This window comes from Plecotus auritus (genome assembly GCF_963455305.1).
Source record: "Plecotus auritus genome assembly, chromosome: 2".
Lineage (NCBI taxonomy): Eukaryota > Metazoa > Chordata > Mammalia > Chiroptera > Vespertilionidae > Plecotus > Plecotus auritus.
Window position 1 is genome coordinate 36,342,360 of NC_137771.1, and position 18,847 is coordinate 36,361,206.

Here is an 18,847-nt window from a genome sequence, read left to right on the forward strand (position 1 = left end):
CAAGACTTTCTCACAAACTCTATAAGGCTGCTTAGCCCTGGGCACACATAACCAGGACATATGTAAGCTTCCAAACTAGGGGATGGAGGTAACCCTCAGTCAATGGGGATGGAAATTAAGAGGTAAATGACCCAGTTTCCTAGTTCTTTCTTGGGACAATGCTGACACACATTCTACGTGGTTGTTCAGAGGTTCTCCACTGAGATTAAGCACAGTTACTAAAGCAATCAGCTCAATGGCACATTTTTTCTTGGCCTTTCCCCCCATCCCTCTTTCACTCTCTTCACCTCACTTCTGTTTCATGGGTTTACCTCCCAAATACGTTGCCAGCACCCAAGCCAGCTTTCCCAGCTGCTCCTCCTCTCCTTTGCCTGGCTGACAGCTATTCATTCTTCAAGACTCAGCTAGGGTATCCATTCCTCTCATAAGTCTTCACTGATTACTTCCACCCTCCAATTTAGTTTCATCTCTATGATCCTGTAGCACCTGGTATACTACTTAACCTCTATCAAAGCCATTATCTCTTTTCCTTTCTCGGTGAGCCCCTTGAGGAGTGGGGGCCTAACTAGCAAGGTACTTGTTGAAAAATTAGGTGCTCAGTAAAACTGGTAGGAATGTGCAGTAGTGAACTTAGGAATCATTTTTCTTTCCACAAACATTGAGCACTCACTTTGTGACAGCACTATGCTGAATACAAAGATGAAGAGATGGACCCCAGGCATCAGGGGAGCTCACCATCAATTGAGGAAAAGAGAAGTGAATACTGCATAAAACACCGTAAGTGTTAGGACAGTGATGCACAAGGAACATTGGACCTCTGAGTGCTTGTGTGGTGTGGGCACAGAATCACTGATTCTTAGGGCATTTCAGCTGAAGACATATTACCCAGCACCTCCACCAGGCCAGGCACACGGTGGGTCAGGTGGAAAAGCGCTGGGGGAATCAAGAAGCCTTTCCCAAGCTCCCAAAGTTGAGTAGTACCCGGAGAAAAGCCAGTCCACCCAGTTCTGTGGTCAGCACGAGGACGCCTAGAAGGCCATCCCAGCACATCAGGTCCCCGCGCCTCCGAGGGGGCGGAGCATGCTCAGTAGCCAGGACGCGTGGCTTCGGGGAAGAGCTGCGGAGTCCCAGCCCCCAGGATGCCTGGGCCCCGAGGGGGCGGGGCCTCGGGTGAGCGCCGCTCCCTCCCGCCCTGCCGTTCCCCCTACCAGTCCCCAGTTCCCCTCCGCCCCCCCCCCCCCCCGCCCCCGCCTCGCCACGCGCCAGTCACCCTCCAGTCGGACGCCCGTTGCCCTGGCAACTGTCGCGCCGCGTCTTCCTGAGCGAGCTCCCTTTGGCCCGCAGATCCTATCGCCCGCTCCCCACTGCCCCGCGATTTTCGGGTGGGCTCAGAGGCGGAGGGACAGCAAAAAATGGCGGAGCGGAGCCAGACGGCGCTTGAGGCAGGTCTGTGGGGGCGTTCGGCCAGGGGAAGCACCGAGGCTGCACCTCAGTCCTGGGCCTGAGGGGACAGGGGACTTGTGTGTGGCCCTGCTCCTGAGGAGGCGCCGCTGTGTATTTGCGCATTGGGGCTATGACCTCTGGGTCAGGGGTCAAGGGAGGTGCCTCCCCCTGGAGCGGCCAGCGGGGACCTCGGGGTCCTGATGGCGCAGGGGTGTATGGAGGAGTGTGCACACCCCTGAGTGAAGATGGACCTAGAAAGGGCTGGGACCTCAGGGAGGACACAGGACTGCTGAGGGCTCATCCTTGGGGTTGGCTGTGTCATGGAGAGGATATACACAACCCTGTGGGAAAATGTAAGGGCTCCCTAAAGGGGCATGGTTTGGGGAGAGTGGCTCTGATTCTGAGGAGGCAGGTGTGTTTAAGAGGAGTGGCTCTGATTCTGAGGAGGCAGGTGTGTTATCAAGCAGTGCCATGGAAGGGGATATACACCGAGTATTTGTGTTTTGAGGAAGTCTAGTGCCTTAGGGTCGCCCCTGGTCACAGAGAAAAGTATCCTCATGTGGGTACATAGAAGGACAAGAGCTCCAGTCCTTCAGAACCCTGCCAAAGGAGGCTGGAGCCTGAGTGTGTATGGGGGTCAGTGAGCTTGAAGGTCATTCAGAATCCAAGGGGGTCATTCAGAATCCTATGGGTGGAAGATAGTCTTTAAGAGGCAAGAAGACTCACAGGAAGAGAGATCCAGGATCATATTCCTGAGGTGATCCCCTTGTAGATATGGCTGTGCTTGGAGAGAGAGTGACCTGAGTCTTACAGGATCATAGAAGACAGCAAGGGTTTTTACAGTCCTGTGTATGTGAGAAGGAGTTTGTCCCTAAAATGGGTGGGGGATGGAAGAACTGGATCCTCAATACAAGTGATATCTGGGTGTGTGTAGAAAAGCAGTGGTTTTGGGGATATGAGTGGTGGTGGGTGATAGAAGTGGTATACATGATCTTGTATATGTGTCCTGATTAGGTATTTTGGTTACAAGAGTGACCCATTTGAATTATCCAGTCCTTGGGGGTTGGGGCGAGAAGTTTTGGTAAGACCATTCAGTGATTGGAACTAGAAACTATGAAACTATCAAGAATGGTTCAAGTGACCATTATCTCCCAATACCTGCTTGGTTTCTCTTTCTTTTGTGGCATTTTTGTTTCTTCCAAAAAGTAGTTCCTCTACTCATTTCATAGTTTAAGTTCTCTCATAACTTGAACGTGCTTATTCCTTTATTCATTCATTTACTCAATAAATTCATTCATTTACTCAATAAATATTGAGTGCTAACTCTATGCCAGGAAACAAGTTAGACACTGGAAACTCCCTGCTTGTAATTTTGTTATCTTGTTCTTCCTCTAACCCTCCCATAGACTTACTGCCTTCAAATATATTATTTAATCTACTTATTATTTTTATTGCTTATTGCCTGTCTTCTTCTGCCAGAATGTAAGATCCATGAAGTCAAGGATCTTTGTTGTTTTTATCAATCCCACATGTCCAGAACAGTACCTGGTATAGTAGGTAATTAATAAGTATTGTTAAATGAGTAACTAAATGATCTCATATTGTCTAGAGGTTTAAGAAGCTTTCTCTGAAGAAATGGCATTTTAGCAGAGTTGTAATCATGATTGAGTAAATAAAGAGAAGGGCAAAGAGTGGGCCAGGAGAGGAAAACCATGTACAAAGGCCCTAAGGTAGGAGGAAATAAGATGTGCTGTTATTTAAGGAACTAAAAGGATATAGGGCAGTAGGAGGAGAAAAGAGGTAAGCTGAAGCAGATCTTGCAGGGTCTTACAAGCTATGATATAAATTTTGATTAAAAAATTCTAAGAATAATAGGAAGCCATAGACAGTTTTTAAGTGGGAGCATGACATGATTAGAAAAAAATATAAAGCTCTGGCTACAGTGTGGAAAGCACAGAAGATACAAGAGTGGACATACGGAGAATTGTTAGAAGGTAGCAGTGGAGATGGAGAGAAGGAATTGAGAAATGTTGAAGAGATAAAATTAATAGGACTTCATGAAAAATGGAGATGAAGAAGAAGGAAGTATCAGGCATACTTCTAATTTTCTAATTTGTGCCGCTGGATAGTTGGTGGTACCATTATGGAGACAGGAGCATTGGAAGGAACCTGGCCTAGGTTTAAGAGGGAAGATCATGAGTTTGGTTTTGGACATATTGAGTCTGAGTTATCTTTGAGATATCCGAATAAGTGGAGAGATTGACAAGGCAGTTGAATGAACACGAAAAGTCTGAGCTGGCATAGAAATAATTACTGAACTCATAGTGTGGGTGAAATTCCTGAGAGGGAGAGTAAAGAGTGTGGTGAGAAGAGGCCTGGGATGAAATGTTGAGTAGCTGCACTATTTTAGTGCCTTCCAAAGAGACTGAGAATGTACAACCAGAGAGATAGAGGGCAACCAAATGAATGTTTAAGATAAATGGCCACTCAACAGATTGAATGCTGCCAAGTGGTATTGAAAGGATGACTGAAACATTAAATTTAGCATCATTGGTAACCTCAATGAGCGAAAATTGATCAAGGCAGGAGCCAAACCATTTATCTTCTGAATTACTATTAACTGGCTTAATCTTTGTGTCTTAATATGTTATTGAGAGAGAGAGAGAGAGAGAGAGGAGAGAGAGAGAGAGAGAGAGAGAGAGAGAGAGAGAGAGAGAGAGAATATCTGATTGACACACATCATCTTTTCCCATCAGGTCATGTCATAGATGATAAGCCAGTGTAGGATTGACTGATTTTGGATTAGGTGTCCAGCTACTAGTATTGCTGGCTGAAGTAATCTGATACAAAATATGTTCTTCAGGTGATTTTTCATCTAATTAGCAATAGCTAACATTTATGGAGTGTTTATTATGTGCCAGACATTGTACTAAGTGCTTTATATGTCTTAATCTACTTCAGCATTATAACTACTTTCTAAGGTAGTATCTCTATTTAATAAACATGTGAAGAAGTTTTGGCACAGAGAAGTTAAGCAACTTGCTTAAGATCTGCAAATAATTAGTAAGATGGTAGTTTTTTGGCCCTTTTAGCATTATTTAGATTTATTATTTGACTTTCTATTTGTATTGAAATATACAACATACTGATGAAATAATAGCCACAATGAAAATTCCTGCTGTATAGGAAATATTCTAAGCTAAGCATACATTAGCAAAGGAGAAGAGGAAAGAAATATGGCTCAGATCCTTGTTTAAATTCTGTTTCTGTGACTTACTAGATGTTGACCTTGGATTCAAATATACTGATCAGTTTCTTCCTCTGTAAAATGAAGATATTTGTAGGATAGTTGTAATAATAGAGATAATATATCTGAAAAGCGTAATAAATATTTCCCTAGTTCCACCGAAGCTTGAATATAAAATAATTCAAATGTATTATATATACTTTACATATAAAAGCAAGCTTTAAACATAAAGTAATATTAGACATTCTTTTTAGTTTTTCTTCATTGATATAATTGATTTGCTATTAGAAGAAAGGTAGACATCAAGTTCTGGAGAATGTAGAATTGTCCAAATTATGTTCACGGGACGTGTCTTATATAAAGTGTATTTTAAGGATTTATTGAAGGAGTACAGGGGCACAAACCTTTTTGGTCAAGCATATAGATAGCTCTATAGGAAGGTCATATTGACAAAAAATGGTTTCTTCTTTTAAATATTGTACTTTAAAACAAGGACATGAATGTCAGAATTTTTCTCCCTGTCCAACAACTTGACTCTTAAAAAAAAGAAAGCTTATAGTTAACTAAATAATCAGGTATTATAGTGATTTAAATTAAAGTTAGTTATTTCAGTAAGCCAATATTTTGCCATTTGTTTCTTTCAGGCTCTTGATATATATATTATTTAATTCTCACAAAATTCTTGCAAGGGGATATAATTATTGAAGTTTTACATCTGAGAAAATTAGGGTTCAGAAAGATTAAGTGGTGTAGCTAAGATTTCACAACCAATAATAACCCAAGCCCACCTGGCTCTAACTTCCATACTGATAAGACTACTCTACTCTGCCTCCTGGCTTTATTTCCTGGATATAAAATCTCATTAATGATAGGAGGGGATGGCACACCACAGAACTTAAAATAACACCAATATTCTTACATAGAGGAAGAGGTAATACATACCTTAGTTTTCAGACAAATGTATTAATAAGTGCTCATTTGTTTCTAATTACTCTAATCATGGGGTTAACGAAGTTTCTCATCTTAGACATCTCTATATAGTCATGGAGTAAATTAGTGATAGGTAGTAGAGACAAAAATAGCAGTTAACATATGCTTGCTGCGTAGTAGGCATTTGATAAATATTTGTGGGCCAAATGAATGAAACATTTTTTTATCTATACATTTTTATGATTTAAATATTTGAATTTAGGCTATTGGAAGCTGAGGATGTTGACACAAATGAAGGGGAATATGGAGAAAATTTTGATATTTTACAAAACAAAATTTCCTAAATTGAATACAATACAAACAGAATTGGTGAATTGATAATGGAATAAGCTCATTTAAAACTTCATTTGGAGGTGTCTGTCTCTTTAGGAAACCTGACAGAGTAAATGTGACATGGGATTTAGAATTAAACAGATAAGATTTAAAATTACAACTTTATCACTTACTGTGTAATAGTGCTTCTCTGAGCCTCAGTTTTATTCATCTTTAAAATGGTGATACTAAATCTTTACTCAGTAGGGTTCTGAAGATGTACATAATTTACATGATAGAGTAGAAATTCTAACTAACTCACTGGATTAATTAATACTTTCTGTTCCCTGAGACATGCAGCTTCATATATGTTTAAAGAGCCTCTCTGATCATGTAGTACCCCAGGTACTGGGGGAAAGCAACTTTATAAATGTATATGGTTGGGACTTGTGTTCTAATGCCATAAATACATTAAGAACTTAAAATACTTTTAATTAAAATTGAAATATTATCCAAAGCAGTATTATTCTAACTTTCTATTTTACTAATGTCATTACCAGTGTCCACCACAAGAATAGCAATGATTATGAGAGATGCTAGTAAAATGTTTGCAGCCTGATAAAAATGGTTGAAAATGTTTTGAACTTTCCTATAAAAGACTGAAAGGCCTTATCTCAGTTTAGGTATATCAGTTTTGTGGGGTCTTTGATATGAAGCTCAGCGTCACTCTTATTATAGAACTGGATGAAGAATCAAGTGGTTTAATAAAGGGGTTGGATAATGTCCATTCTTTTCTCTGAAGAGAGTGGGTCTTTTAATTTAATATAAAAGTAGTCTAAGATTCAACTTTGTAAAAACAACTTTCCCCTATATTTTGAGGAGGGAATTATGATCTAAGTTACTCTTTTTATTAATTCCTAGAAGTTTATTTAATAAGGTCCTAAGAAAGAGATATTTGTTTTACATCAACATTTGCAGAGATAGGACTAATTTTAAATTGTGTTACACTGATTATATCTTTTCTGTCACTGGGAGATTTATGTTTGTGACTAGATCAGTAGTTTTTTTAATTGGCTAAATTTCTTCAATTAAGGATCTCAATAGAAATTGAGGTTTTGCATATATTTTTTAAAAATTTGAAGTGTTATGTCCTCAGACAATGAGTGTTTTAACTAAGTAGTGAACCAGAATATCTTCTCAAGCAAGGGGAGAATGAGTGAGAAATTTTTCTTTACTATTTGTACATCTGTACTTTCAAACAAACGGGACTACATCAAATTAAAACACTCTCACAGCAAAACAAAAACAAAACAAAATAAAAAAACAAACTATAAACAAAATGAACAGGCAACCCACTTCATGGGAGAACACATTTGCCAATAATACACTTGATAAAGGGTTAATTTTCAAAATACATAAGGAAGAACTAATAAAACAACACTGAGAAGACAACCCAATTAAAAAATGGGCAAAGGATCTAAATAGACACTTCTCCAAAGAGGACATTCTGATGGCCAATAGACATGAAAAGATGCTCAGTGTCACTATTCATCAGAGAGATGCAGATTAAAACCAGGAGGGTATATCACCTCATGCCCACCACGAGTGCTGGAGAGGATGTGCACTGTTGGTGGGAATTCATACTGGTGCAGCCACTGTGGAAAATAGTATGGAATTTCCTCAAATTAAAAATGGAACTGCCTTTGACCCAGTGATCCCACTTCTGGGTATACATCCTAAGAATCTGGAAACACCAATCAGAAAGAAGATATGCACCCCTATGTTCTATTTACAATAGCTAAGATCTGGAAATAGTACAAGTGCCCATCAGTAGATCAAAGAGTTGATCAAAGAGTTGTGGTACATTTACACAATGGAATGCTATGTGACTGTATAAAAGAAGGAAATCTTTTCTTTGCAACAACATGGATGGATCTGGAGATTATTATGCTAAGCAAAATAAGCCAGTCAGAGAAAGACAAATATCACACAATCACACTTGTAAGTGTAATCTGAAGAACAAGATAAAATGAGGAAAAAAATAGGACCAGAGGCATGGATCTATGGAACTGACTGATAGATCTCAGAGGGGAGGAGGATGGGAGGGATGGGAAGAGATCAACCAATGAATATATATTCATATATGCATAGCCCATAGACACAGACAATAATGTGGTGAAGGCCTAGGGGCATCAGGTGCAGGGTGGAGGGAGGCAGGGGTAGGAATGTGGGACATCTGTAATATTGTCAACAATTTAAAAGGAGCAATTAAAAAAACGTTGCCAACCACCCTTGAAAACACTACCTCTGCATTTAAAACTGTGAGAATGAATTTTCTTATTAGAGTGACAAAAGCACCCTTATCCTGTCAGTATCTGCTTTGAACAATACATACTTTGGAACTTTAGAAGTTTCAATAAAATTGGTTTTCAAAAAGAGGGTTAAGTATTGTCAGAATAGATAAATTCCTTTGCTTCTGCTCTAGCAAGGTAAATGTTCTTATATTGCTGATTTTAATTTTTTCAAGCTCTTTATCTTTTTACATATCAATCCATTCTCTATTTAAAAGGAACTAGAAATTAGTAAAGTCTGTAAACTTTTAATCTCTAGCTTTCTGGATTTTTTTTTTTTTTTTTCTGCTCTAGACTTTGTCTATCCTTTCATTGCTGTGGTTAAGTAGAAGAGATTGGCCTATAGAATAATTCCTAGATCTTTGGTTCATTCTGCCTTCCATTTAAAAACAACAACATTTTTCCTCTTTTTATTACTCGAGTGTTACCTGTTTGGTAGGCCAATAGAAATCTCTGGTTCTTAAGTATTTCAGGTCTAAAGTGGATATGCTGTTTACTACTACTGCCAGCTATCTTGAGTATTATAAATATTTAATGCCAAAGAGAAGAAATAGTCTAGGAAATATAATTTAAAAAATACCTATGTATACGGAATTTCCTTAAAATAAAGTTTGACTTTTAAATACCTCAGAGTTTTAAAAATGATAAATAATGGCTTAAAATCCATTTTTTTTCATATTAGTTTTCTAAATCTAAGAAAACTGATTCTGATGAAAAATAAAGCAATCATGGATGGGAATCACCAAATTTCTTAATTCTGATGCTATCTTTTTAAAAAAATTTAATAAATCTTTATTGTTCAGATTATTACAATTGTTCCTCTTTTTTCCACCCATAGCTCCCCTCCACCCGGTTCCCACCCCACCTTCTGCCCTTACCTTCCTCCTACTGTCTTCATCCATAGGTGTACAATTTTTGCCCAGTCTCTTCCCGCACCCCCCACACCCCTTTCCCCCCGAGAATTGTCAGTCCACTCCCCTTCTATACCCCTGATTGTATTATATTCACCAGTTTATTCTGTTCATCAGATTTTTTATTTACTTGATTTTTAGATTCACTTGTTGATAGACATGTATTTGTTGTTCATAATTTTTATGTTTACCTTTTTCTTCTTCCTCTTCTTAAAGAATACCTTTCAGCATTTCATATAATACTGGTTTGGCAGTGATGAACTCCTTTAGCTTTTTCTTATCTGTGAAGCTCTTTATCTGACCTTCAATTCTGAATGATAGCTTTGCTGGGTAGAGTAATCTTGGTTGTAGGTTCTTGCTATTCATCACTTTGAATATTTCTTGCCACTCCCTTCTGGCCTGCATAGTTTCTGTTGAGAAATCAGCTGACAATTGTATGGGTGCTCCTTTGTAGGTAACTAACTGTTTTTCTCTTGCTGCTTTTAATATTCTCTCTTTGTCTTTTGCTCTTGGCATTTTAATTATGATGTGTCTTGGTGTGGTCCTCTTTGGATTCCTTTTGTTTGGGGTTCTGTGTGCTTCCTGGACTTGTAAGTCTATTTCTTTCACCAGGTGGGGGAAGTTTTCAGTCATTATTTCTTTAAATAGGTTTTCAGTATCTTGCTCTCTCTCTTCTTCTGGCACCCCCATAATTCAGATGTTGGTATGCTTGAGATTGTCCCAGAGGCTCATTACACTATCTTCAACTTTTTGGATTCTTCTTTCTTTTTGCTTTTCCGGTTGAGTGTTTTATGCTTCTTTGTATTTCAAATCTTTGACTTGATTCTTGCGATCCTCTAGTCTGCTGTTAGGTCTCTGTATAATATTTTTTATTTCAGTCAGTGTATGCTTAATTTCTAGTTGGTCCTTTTTCATATCCTCGAGGGTCTCGCTAAATTTATTGGCCTTCTCTAGGAAATTCTTGAAAAACCTTTTAACCGTGGTTTTGAACTCTATATCCAGTCTTTTGCTTTCCTCCATTTCTTTCATTTGTAATCTGTTTCTTTGTCTCTGCATTTTCGTTGCTTCCCTGAGTTGGTAGAGTAGCTTTGTGTGGTAGGTGTCCTATAGGGCCCAGTGGCTCAGCCTCCCCTAGTTACCTGAGGTGGACACTTTTGGTGCACCCCTTTGTGGACTGTGTGCACAGTCTTGTTGTAGTTAAGTCTTGATTGTTGTTGGTATCACTGGGAGGAATTGACCTCTAGGCCAATGGCTGTGTGGATCAGCTGTGTCTGCGCTGGGAGAACTTCTGTGCTGGAGACACCCTTATGAGACAAGACTTGCCAAAGCCTCTGTGCTCAGCTTGGATGGGGCGGAGTCTCAGGGTCGAGCAGGCAGCCTTGGCTTCCTGTCAGCCCTGCCATAAGAGGTCCCTGAGTCTCAGTGTCCCTCGGTAATCGCTGCAAGCACCTCTGAGAGAAAGCCGCCCTCGAGTTCCACCCGCTGCCAGACAGTCCAGTTTCTCCCCGAATGAGTCTGGGTCCCCAGAATCTCACCCGGAACTGGAGTTCAGTGTAGTCGGGAGCTTTTGTCTCCCTCCCACTTTAGAAAGCCAGCCGCGCACTCAGCTGCCCGTGCACTCAGCAATCAGCCCTCTCTACATGCGTGCACGCCTCTGGACCTATGCCTTCCGCAGCTCCCCTGAGTCTCAGTGTGCTTTCTCTTTTCCTGACAGTCCAGATTCCCCCCAAATAAGTCTGGGTTTCCAGAGTCTCGCCCGGGACTGGAGTTCAGCGCAGTCGGGAGCTTCCGTCTCCCTCCTGCTTTAGAAAGCCAGCCGCCCATTTAGCCGCCCTTGCACTCAGCTGCCCATCCTCTCCACGTGCGTGCACGTCTCCATACCTCAGCTTTTTGCAGCTCCTCTGAGTCTCAATGTGCTTTCCTCTTTCCTTCTAGTTGTAGAATTTCCACTCAGCCAGCTTTCCTCTGGTTCTGGATGGTATCCGTTTTGTCTTTTAGTTGTAGTTTTGATATTGTTGTGTGAGGCAGCAGTTTAGGTGTTTACCTATGCTGCCATCTTGGTTTTTCCTCCTGATGCTATCTTTATAAAGCAAGTTTTATAAAGTTTTAATTAGTCATAAATGTAAATAATTATGTGGCATTTAAATAAAGAAAATAAGTATTTCAAACTGTTTAAGCTTTATTTGAACCATACTTATCAAATTCTTACATATATTCAAATTATTTTGTGTACAGCTTTTCTAATTTTGCACATTTACCTTTACAAGTTTATAAGTACAGTATATTTAGAGGTAAGAGATTTAACATGATTTCTAACTGCCCCCCAACTCCTCACTCTCTAAGTATATCATGCAATTACTCTTTTAGGAAAGAAAGAAATAGAAAATTATATTATTGAAGGCATAATCACCGGGAAAGAATTAAAAAGTGCCTGAATTTTTAAGATGCTCTCTTGTATTTATATTATTCAGCTACTGTAAGGTCTGTAGCTTCTGTGAGGAGATAACTGTGAAGTGATAATATTTTGGGGCTTCCTGGAACATTTCAGGATATTAGAGCTGATTAGAATGGTATTTTATATTTGAACTTCTTATTTTTTTAATTTTATTTTTATTCCTCACCCGAGGATATTTTTCCAGTGATTTTTAGAGAGAGTGGAAGAGAGAGGGAAAGACAGAGAGAAATATCAATGTGAGAGAAACACATCGATTGATTGCCTCCTGCATGAGCCCTGACCAGGGCCTGGGCCAGGGAGGAGCCTGAAACTGAGGTACATGCCCTTGACTGGAATTGAACCTGGGATCCTTTGGTTAGCAGGCAGACATTCTATCCACTGAGCCAAATCGCCTAGGGCTAAGCTTCTTTTTTTTCTTTTTAAAAAATTTTATTTTTTAATTACAGTTTACATTAAAAATTATTTTATTCTAGTGGCCCAATGCATGAAATTCGTGCACATTAAAAGGGGATTAATTAGAGGAAATAATTTAATATTGCTATTTGCCCTTTCTCTATAATAGAATTGTCAGAGATGAAAGAAAATTAGTAAAATGTATATGAAAACCTTCCTCCTCTCAGAGTCTGGGGCTCACCACAGGACCCAGAGTCAAGTTCCCGCCCACCCACATGCTCCTCAAAATCGCATGAGACCCAGACCCGGCCGGCCCCCCGCCCTCCCAATTGGGCTAGATCCAGACCCGGCCAGTCCCACACTTGTCAAGCCCCGCCGGGCAGGGGATGTAGTCTCAGGTCCCCTGGCCCGGCGCCAGGATGGGGTCTGGCCTGAGGTCCCCCAGCCCAGACCGGGGCGGGGCACATGCCTTGTGGGGGACATGGCCTGAGATCCTCTGTCAAGTCCCGCTGTGTAGGGGGCACAGCCTCAGGTCCCCCATCAAGTCCCACCGGCAGGGGGTTGCAGCCTCAGGTCCCCTGTCAAGCCCCGCTGGGTGGGGGGTGCAGCCTGAGTTCCCCTGACCCAGCACTGGGGGTACACCTTGAGGTCCCCCATCAAGCCCCACTGGGTGGGGAGCATGGCCTGAGGTCCCCTGTGAAGCTCCGCCAAGCAGGGGGGCACAGCCTCAGGTCCCCTGGCCCGGTGCTGGGGCGGGAGGTGCAGCCTGAGGTCCCCTAGCCCAGCATCAGGATGGGAAGCGCACCTTGAGGTCCCTTGTCAAGCCCTGCCGGGTGGGGGGTGTGGCCTGAGATCCCCTGTCAAGCCCCAAGTGGGGAGGGGAGGCTGTAACCTCAGGTCCCTGCTGATTGCTCGTTAAGGCTCCTTATGGGAACTTGGCCTCAGCTGTGGATGCAGCCATCTTTGTGATGGAGTGATGGTCAATTAGCATATTCCCTCTTTATTAGATAGGATTAGTTTCAGGTATACAGCATATTGGTTAGACAATCATATACTTCATAAAATGTTCCCCCATTATTTCCAGTATCTACCTGGCACCATACATAGTTATTACAACATTATTAACTGTATTCCTTATGCTGAACTTTACTTCCCCGTGACTATTTTGCAACTACCAATTTGTACTTCTTTTTTTTTAATCTTTATTGTTGAGATTATTACAGATGTCCCTCTTTTCCCCCCCCCATTGTCCCCCTCCACACAGTTCCCACCCCACCCCAGGCCTTCGCCACCCTATTGTCTGGGTCCATAGGTAATGCATATCTTATCTAATAAAGAGGGAATATGCTAACTGACCATCACTCCATCACAAAGATGGTTGTACCCACAGCTGAGGCCAAGTTCCCTTAAGGAGCCTTAATGAGCAATCAGCAGGGACCTGAGGCTACGCCTGCCCCCGCCCCCGTGGGGTTTGACAGGGGACCTCAAGGTGCTCTTCCCATCTTGGTGCTGGGCTAGGGAACCTCAGGCTGCTCCCCCCGTCCCATGGCTAGGCAGGGTAACCTCAGGCTGCACCCTCCCACCCGGAAGGGCTTGACAGGGGATCTCAGTCCTCGCCCCCCACCCGGCAGAGCTTGACAGGAGACCTCTAGGTGTGCTTCCCGTTCTGGTGCTGGGCTAGGGGACCTCACGCTGCTCCCCCAACCCCAGCGCCAGGCCTTGGGACCTCAGGCTGTGCCTGCCACCAGGTGGGGCTTGACAGGGGACTTCAGGCCGTGCTCCCCACCCCAGCACCAGGCCGGGGGACCAAAGACTGCACCCTCCGCCCGGTGGGGCTTGACAGGGGACCTCAGGCCATGCCCCCTGCCCCAGCACTGGGCCAGGGAACCTGAGGCTGCACCCCCCTGCTTGGCGGAGCTTCACAGGGGACCTCAGGCCATGCCCCCCACCCAGCGGGGCTTGACAGGGGACCTCAAGGTGCACCCCCAGTGCTGGGTCAGGGGAACTCAGGTCGTGCCCCTGCCCAGTGGGGCTTGATGGGGGACCTGAGGCTGCGCCCCCCTCCTAGTACTGGGCTGGGGGACCTAGGCTGTGCCACCCCCCACCTGGCGGGGCTTGATGGGGGACCTCAGGCCATGCCCCCCACCCAGCGGGGCTTGACAGGAGATTTCAGGCCATGTCCCCCACCCAGCGGGGCTTGACAAGGGATTTCAGGCCATGTCCCCCACCTGGCGGGGCTTGACGGAGGACCTCAAGGCACGCCCCCTGCCCAGGTCTGGGCTGGGGGACCTCAGGCCACGCCCCCCATCCTGGCGCCGGGCCAGGGGACCTGAGGCTATGCCCCCTTTCCCGGCAGGGCTTGACAAGGGTGGGACTGGCCGGGTCTGGATCTAGCCCAATGAGGGGAGGGGACTGGCGGGGTCTGGGTCTCACGCGATTTTGAGGTGCATGTGGGTGGGCGGGGACTTGACTCTGGGTCCTGTGGTGAGCCCCAGACTCTGACAGGAGGAAGGTTTTCAAATACATTTTACTATTTTTTTTTTTCATCTCTAACACTTCTATTATAGAGAAAGGGCAAATAGCAATATTAAATTATTTCCTCTAAATAATCCCCTTTTAATGTGCACGAATTTCATGCACCGGGTCACTAGTGTGCATATAAGATCTTTGTTTAATCTCTTCCTGCCTCTCCACCTTCCTTCCTTTCGAAAATTGTCAGTCTGTTCCATTTCCATGCCTCTAATTCTATTTTATTCATCTGTTTATTCTGTTCATTCGATTTCTTATTTATTTTGATTTTTAGACTCAATTGTTGATAGGTATGTATTTGTTGCCATTTTGTTGTTTATATTTTTGATCTTTTTCTTCTTCTTCCTCTTCTTAAAGAATACCCTTTAACATTTCATATAATACTGGTTTGGTCATGATGAACTCCTTTAGCTTTTTCTTGTCTGTGAAGCTCTTTATCTGACCTTCAATTCTAAATGATAGCTTTGCTGGATAGAGTAATCTTGGTTGTTATTCATCACTTTGAATATCTCTTGCCACTCCCTTCTGGACTGCATAGTTTCTGTTGAGAAATCAACTGACAGTTATATGGGCATTCCCTTGTAGGTAACTGACTGTTTTTCTCTTGCTGCTTTTAAGATTCTCTCTTTGTCTTTAGCCCTTGGCATTTTAATTATGGTGTGTCTTGGTGTGGTCCTCTTTGGGTTCCTCTTGTTTGGGACTCTTTGTGCTTCCTGCACTTGCAAGTCTATTTCTGTCACCAGGTAGGGGAAGTTCTCTGTCATTATTTCTTCAAGTAGGTTTTCAGTATCTTGCTCTGTCTCTTCTTCTGGCATCCCCATAATTCGAATGTTGGTACACTTGAAGTTGTCCCAGAGACTCCTTACACTATCTTCATATTTTAGGATTCTTTTCTCTTTTTTCTTTTCTGGTTGGGTGTTTTTTGCTTCCTCATATTTCAAATCATTGATTTGATTCTCAGAATCCTCTACTCTACTGTTGAATCCCTGTATTCTATTCTTTATTTCAGTCAGTGTATGCTTAATTTCTGACTGGCCCTTTTTCATTTTTTTGGAGGTTTCTAGAATATTCTTGAGTAACCTTATAACTATGGTTTTGAACTCTATATCCAGTAGTTTGCTTTCTTCCATTTCTTTCATTTGTGACATGTTTCTTTGTCTCCACATTTTGGCTGCTTACCTGTGTTTGTTTTTATGCATTGGGTAGAGTTGCTATGTCTCCTTGAGTTGGTAGAGTGGCCTTGTGTAGGGCCTAGTGGCTCAGCTTCCCCAGTAACCTGAGCTGGGAGCTCTAGGTGCACCCCTTTGTGGGCTGTGAGCACAGTCTTGTAGTTAAGACTTGATTGCTGTTGGTGTCACTGATAGGAATTGACCTCCAGGCCAATTGGCTATGAGGACCAGTTATGACTACAGTGGGAGAGCTGCTGTGCAGAAGATACCCCTATGGAGCAGAACTTGCTTCAGTGGAGCTTTGGTGCTCACTGAGTCTTCCCCTTGAATGTGTTGCTTATGGATGTGTAGCATTGTAATCTGGTATGTTCTGATACTGACCACTGGGTACACTGGCTCTTTGGTCTCCAGGGAGGTGCAAAGTCAGCTACTGCCTGGGGCCACCCAGCTGGAGCTACAGAGAGATTTGCAGATTCATCCTTTTTGTATTAGGTATGGAAGTGTGCAGGTGAGGCCCAGCTATGAAGCAAGGCAGGCTGGTGCTGGTGCTGGGTCTTGGGCCTTTTATTGATAGGTTTGGGGCTCCCTGACCCAGCTGCAGTTGGTTTGAGAGATTTTAGCCTGAGCAAGGACAGGCCATCCATATGCAAAAGCGGCTGTACACAACTAAGGTGGGGGTGTAAATTGGATGAGCCAGAGTCTTAGGGAATCACCAGGGCAGAACAAACAGAAATGGCTGGCAGTCAGCCCTGCGACTGGGGAGGTCCTGTCATCGGAACAATGATCCCTGTGAGCACCCCCGTCTGGGAGAAAGCTGTCCCCGAATTCCTGCTCTGATGCCATACAATCCAGTTCTTCATCATGTGTGTCTGTGTCCCCTAGAGCCTTGCCTTGGTGCTGAAGCTCAGAGGAAGTGGGACCTTGTAAGTTCATTTTGTGGTGTAGGTCTTTTAAGAGGAACAGCTGGGTCCTCAGCCTCTGTGTTACTGAGCCCCAATCTGCATTGGGTTTTACAGCCTGTAATCCTTACTGCCCATAGGGACTTCTTTTTCTAGCATTGGGACCCCTTGGGGTCTGGTGTGGGGCTGGGACCCCTTGCTTCTCTGGGTGGCCTCTGCAGAGAGGTTCTCCCTCCTTATTAAAAAAGCGGCACATGTGGGTACCGGACCAGCCCATTCTGTACCTCCACACCTCCTATCAGTCTCTGTGCTTTCTTCCTTACTTCTCTAGTTGTAGGACTTCCATTCAGCCAGCTTTCCAGCGGTTCTGGATGGTGGTTGTTTTGTATCTATGCCACCATCTTCCTTCTCCCTGAATTTCTTTATTTAAAAAAAAAAATTTTATCCTCCCCCGAGGATTCCATTGATATTTAGAGAAAGTGGAAGAGAGTGGGAAAGACAGAGAGAAACACTGATGTGAGAGAGACACATCTATTGATTGCCTCCTGTGACAGCCCTGATCAGGGCCCAGGCTGAGGAGAACCCTGCAACCAAGGTACATGCCCTTGACTGGATTCGAACCTGGGACCCTTTTGTTCACGGGCTGAGGCTCTATCTACTGAGCCAAACCAGCTAAGGCATCCATGAACTTAGTTTTAAAGAGCAAAGTTATAGACATATAGCTTTTTGATTTTTCTTTTTAAATCAGCAAAGCAACATCTCTTGATTTAAAACAAAGGCGAATTCTTCAGATGAATACCCAGAAATGGAATTGCTAAGTCATAGGGTAGTTCTATTTTTAGTTTTGTGAGGAACCTTCATACTGTTTTCCATAGTGGCTGCATCAATTTATAATCCTATCAGTAGTACATGAGGGTTCCCTTTTCTCCACATCTGGCCATTACTTGTTTGTTGACTTATCGACGGTATCCATTCTTACAGGTGTGAGGTGATATCTCATTGTGATTTTAATTTACATCTCCCTGATGATTAGTGATGTTGAGCATCTTTTCATATATCTTTTGGCCATCTATTTGTCTTCTTTGGAGAAATGTCTATTCATGTCCTCTGCCCATTTTTAAATCTGATAGTTTGAATTTTTTTGGCATTAAGTTATGTGAGCTCTTTATTTATTTTGAATAATTAACCCCTTATCAGATTTATCATTGGTGAGTATGTTGTCTCAGTCAGTAAGTTGTCTTTTCATTTTGTTGATGGTTTCCTTCACTGGGCAAAAATGATTTAGTTTCACGTAGTTCATTTTTTTTCTTTTGTTTTCCTAGCCTGAGGAGACAAAAAATATTGCTAAGAGTGATGTCAAAAAGAGTTTTGATATTTATCCAAAGAAATCTAGAACACTAATTTGAAAACATTTATGCACCTCTATATTCATAGCAGTCTTATTTACAGTAGCCAAGATATGAAAACAACCTAAGTTGCTTTCATAAAGAAGATGTGGTGCATATGTATAATGGAATATGACTCAGCCATGAAGAAGAATGAAATCTTGCCATTTGTGACATGGATAGACCTAGAGAATATTATGCTAAGTGAAATAAGGAAGCGATAAATACTATTTGATTTCACTTATATGTGGAATCTAAAAAATAAAATAAACAAATTAAACAGAAACAAACTCATAGATACAGAAAACAAATTGATGGTTACCAGATGGGAGGGGTTGGGAAGTTGGGTGAAAAAGATGAAAGGGGGTAGGAAGCACAAATTGCCAGTTATAAAAATTGTTATGGGGATGTAAAGTACAGCATAGGGAATATAGTCAATAATATTGTAATAACTGTGTGTGGTGCCAGGTGGGTACTAGACTTATCAGGGCAATAAGTTCAAAAGGTATATAAATGTCTCATTGCTATGTTGTACACCTGAAACTAATATAATGTCAGCAGTAACTGAAGAATACATTTAACAAGATGATAGAAATACCAGTATAGGCCTAGGTTAAGCTGTGAAAACTACTTATCTATGTGACATACCTGTCTGGGGCTTGTCCCCTCATTGTTCCTGACTGCCCTGATCATACTTTAATAGTGATATCCCATCAGAGCCTTTTCTTCCTGGGCAGGGCATCAAGATGCAGATCAGCCTTCTTTACATTTAAAATGAGCATATGTTGCCTCCTCTTTTCTTAAAGCTCTGCCATGTGCTGAG

General features: G+C 42.5%; 1 protein-coding gene across 4 annotated transcripts in view; it reads left to right on the forward strand.

The window, feature by feature from the left end:
* The first annotated feature begins 1,041 nt into the window (after positions 1 to 1,041).
* The window catches only part of AGBL4 (AGBL carboxypeptidase 4), a 1,107,854-nt gene continuing 1,090,048 nt past the window's right edge, over positions 1,042 to 18,847 (forward strand). For 2 of the 4 annotated variants that reach the window (XM_080656976.1, XM_080656979.1), the window contains exon 1: positions 1,130 to 1,446. In XM_080656976.1, coding sequence (XP_080513102.1) covers positions 1,413 to 1,446 — 34 coding nt within the window. In that variant the 5' untranslated portion in view covers positions 1,130 to 1,412. Of the gene's footprint in view, positions 1,447 to 18,847 lie in introns of all 4 variants that reach the window. The other 2 variants (XM_080656977.1, XM_080656981.1) reach the window with 2 other exon arrangements.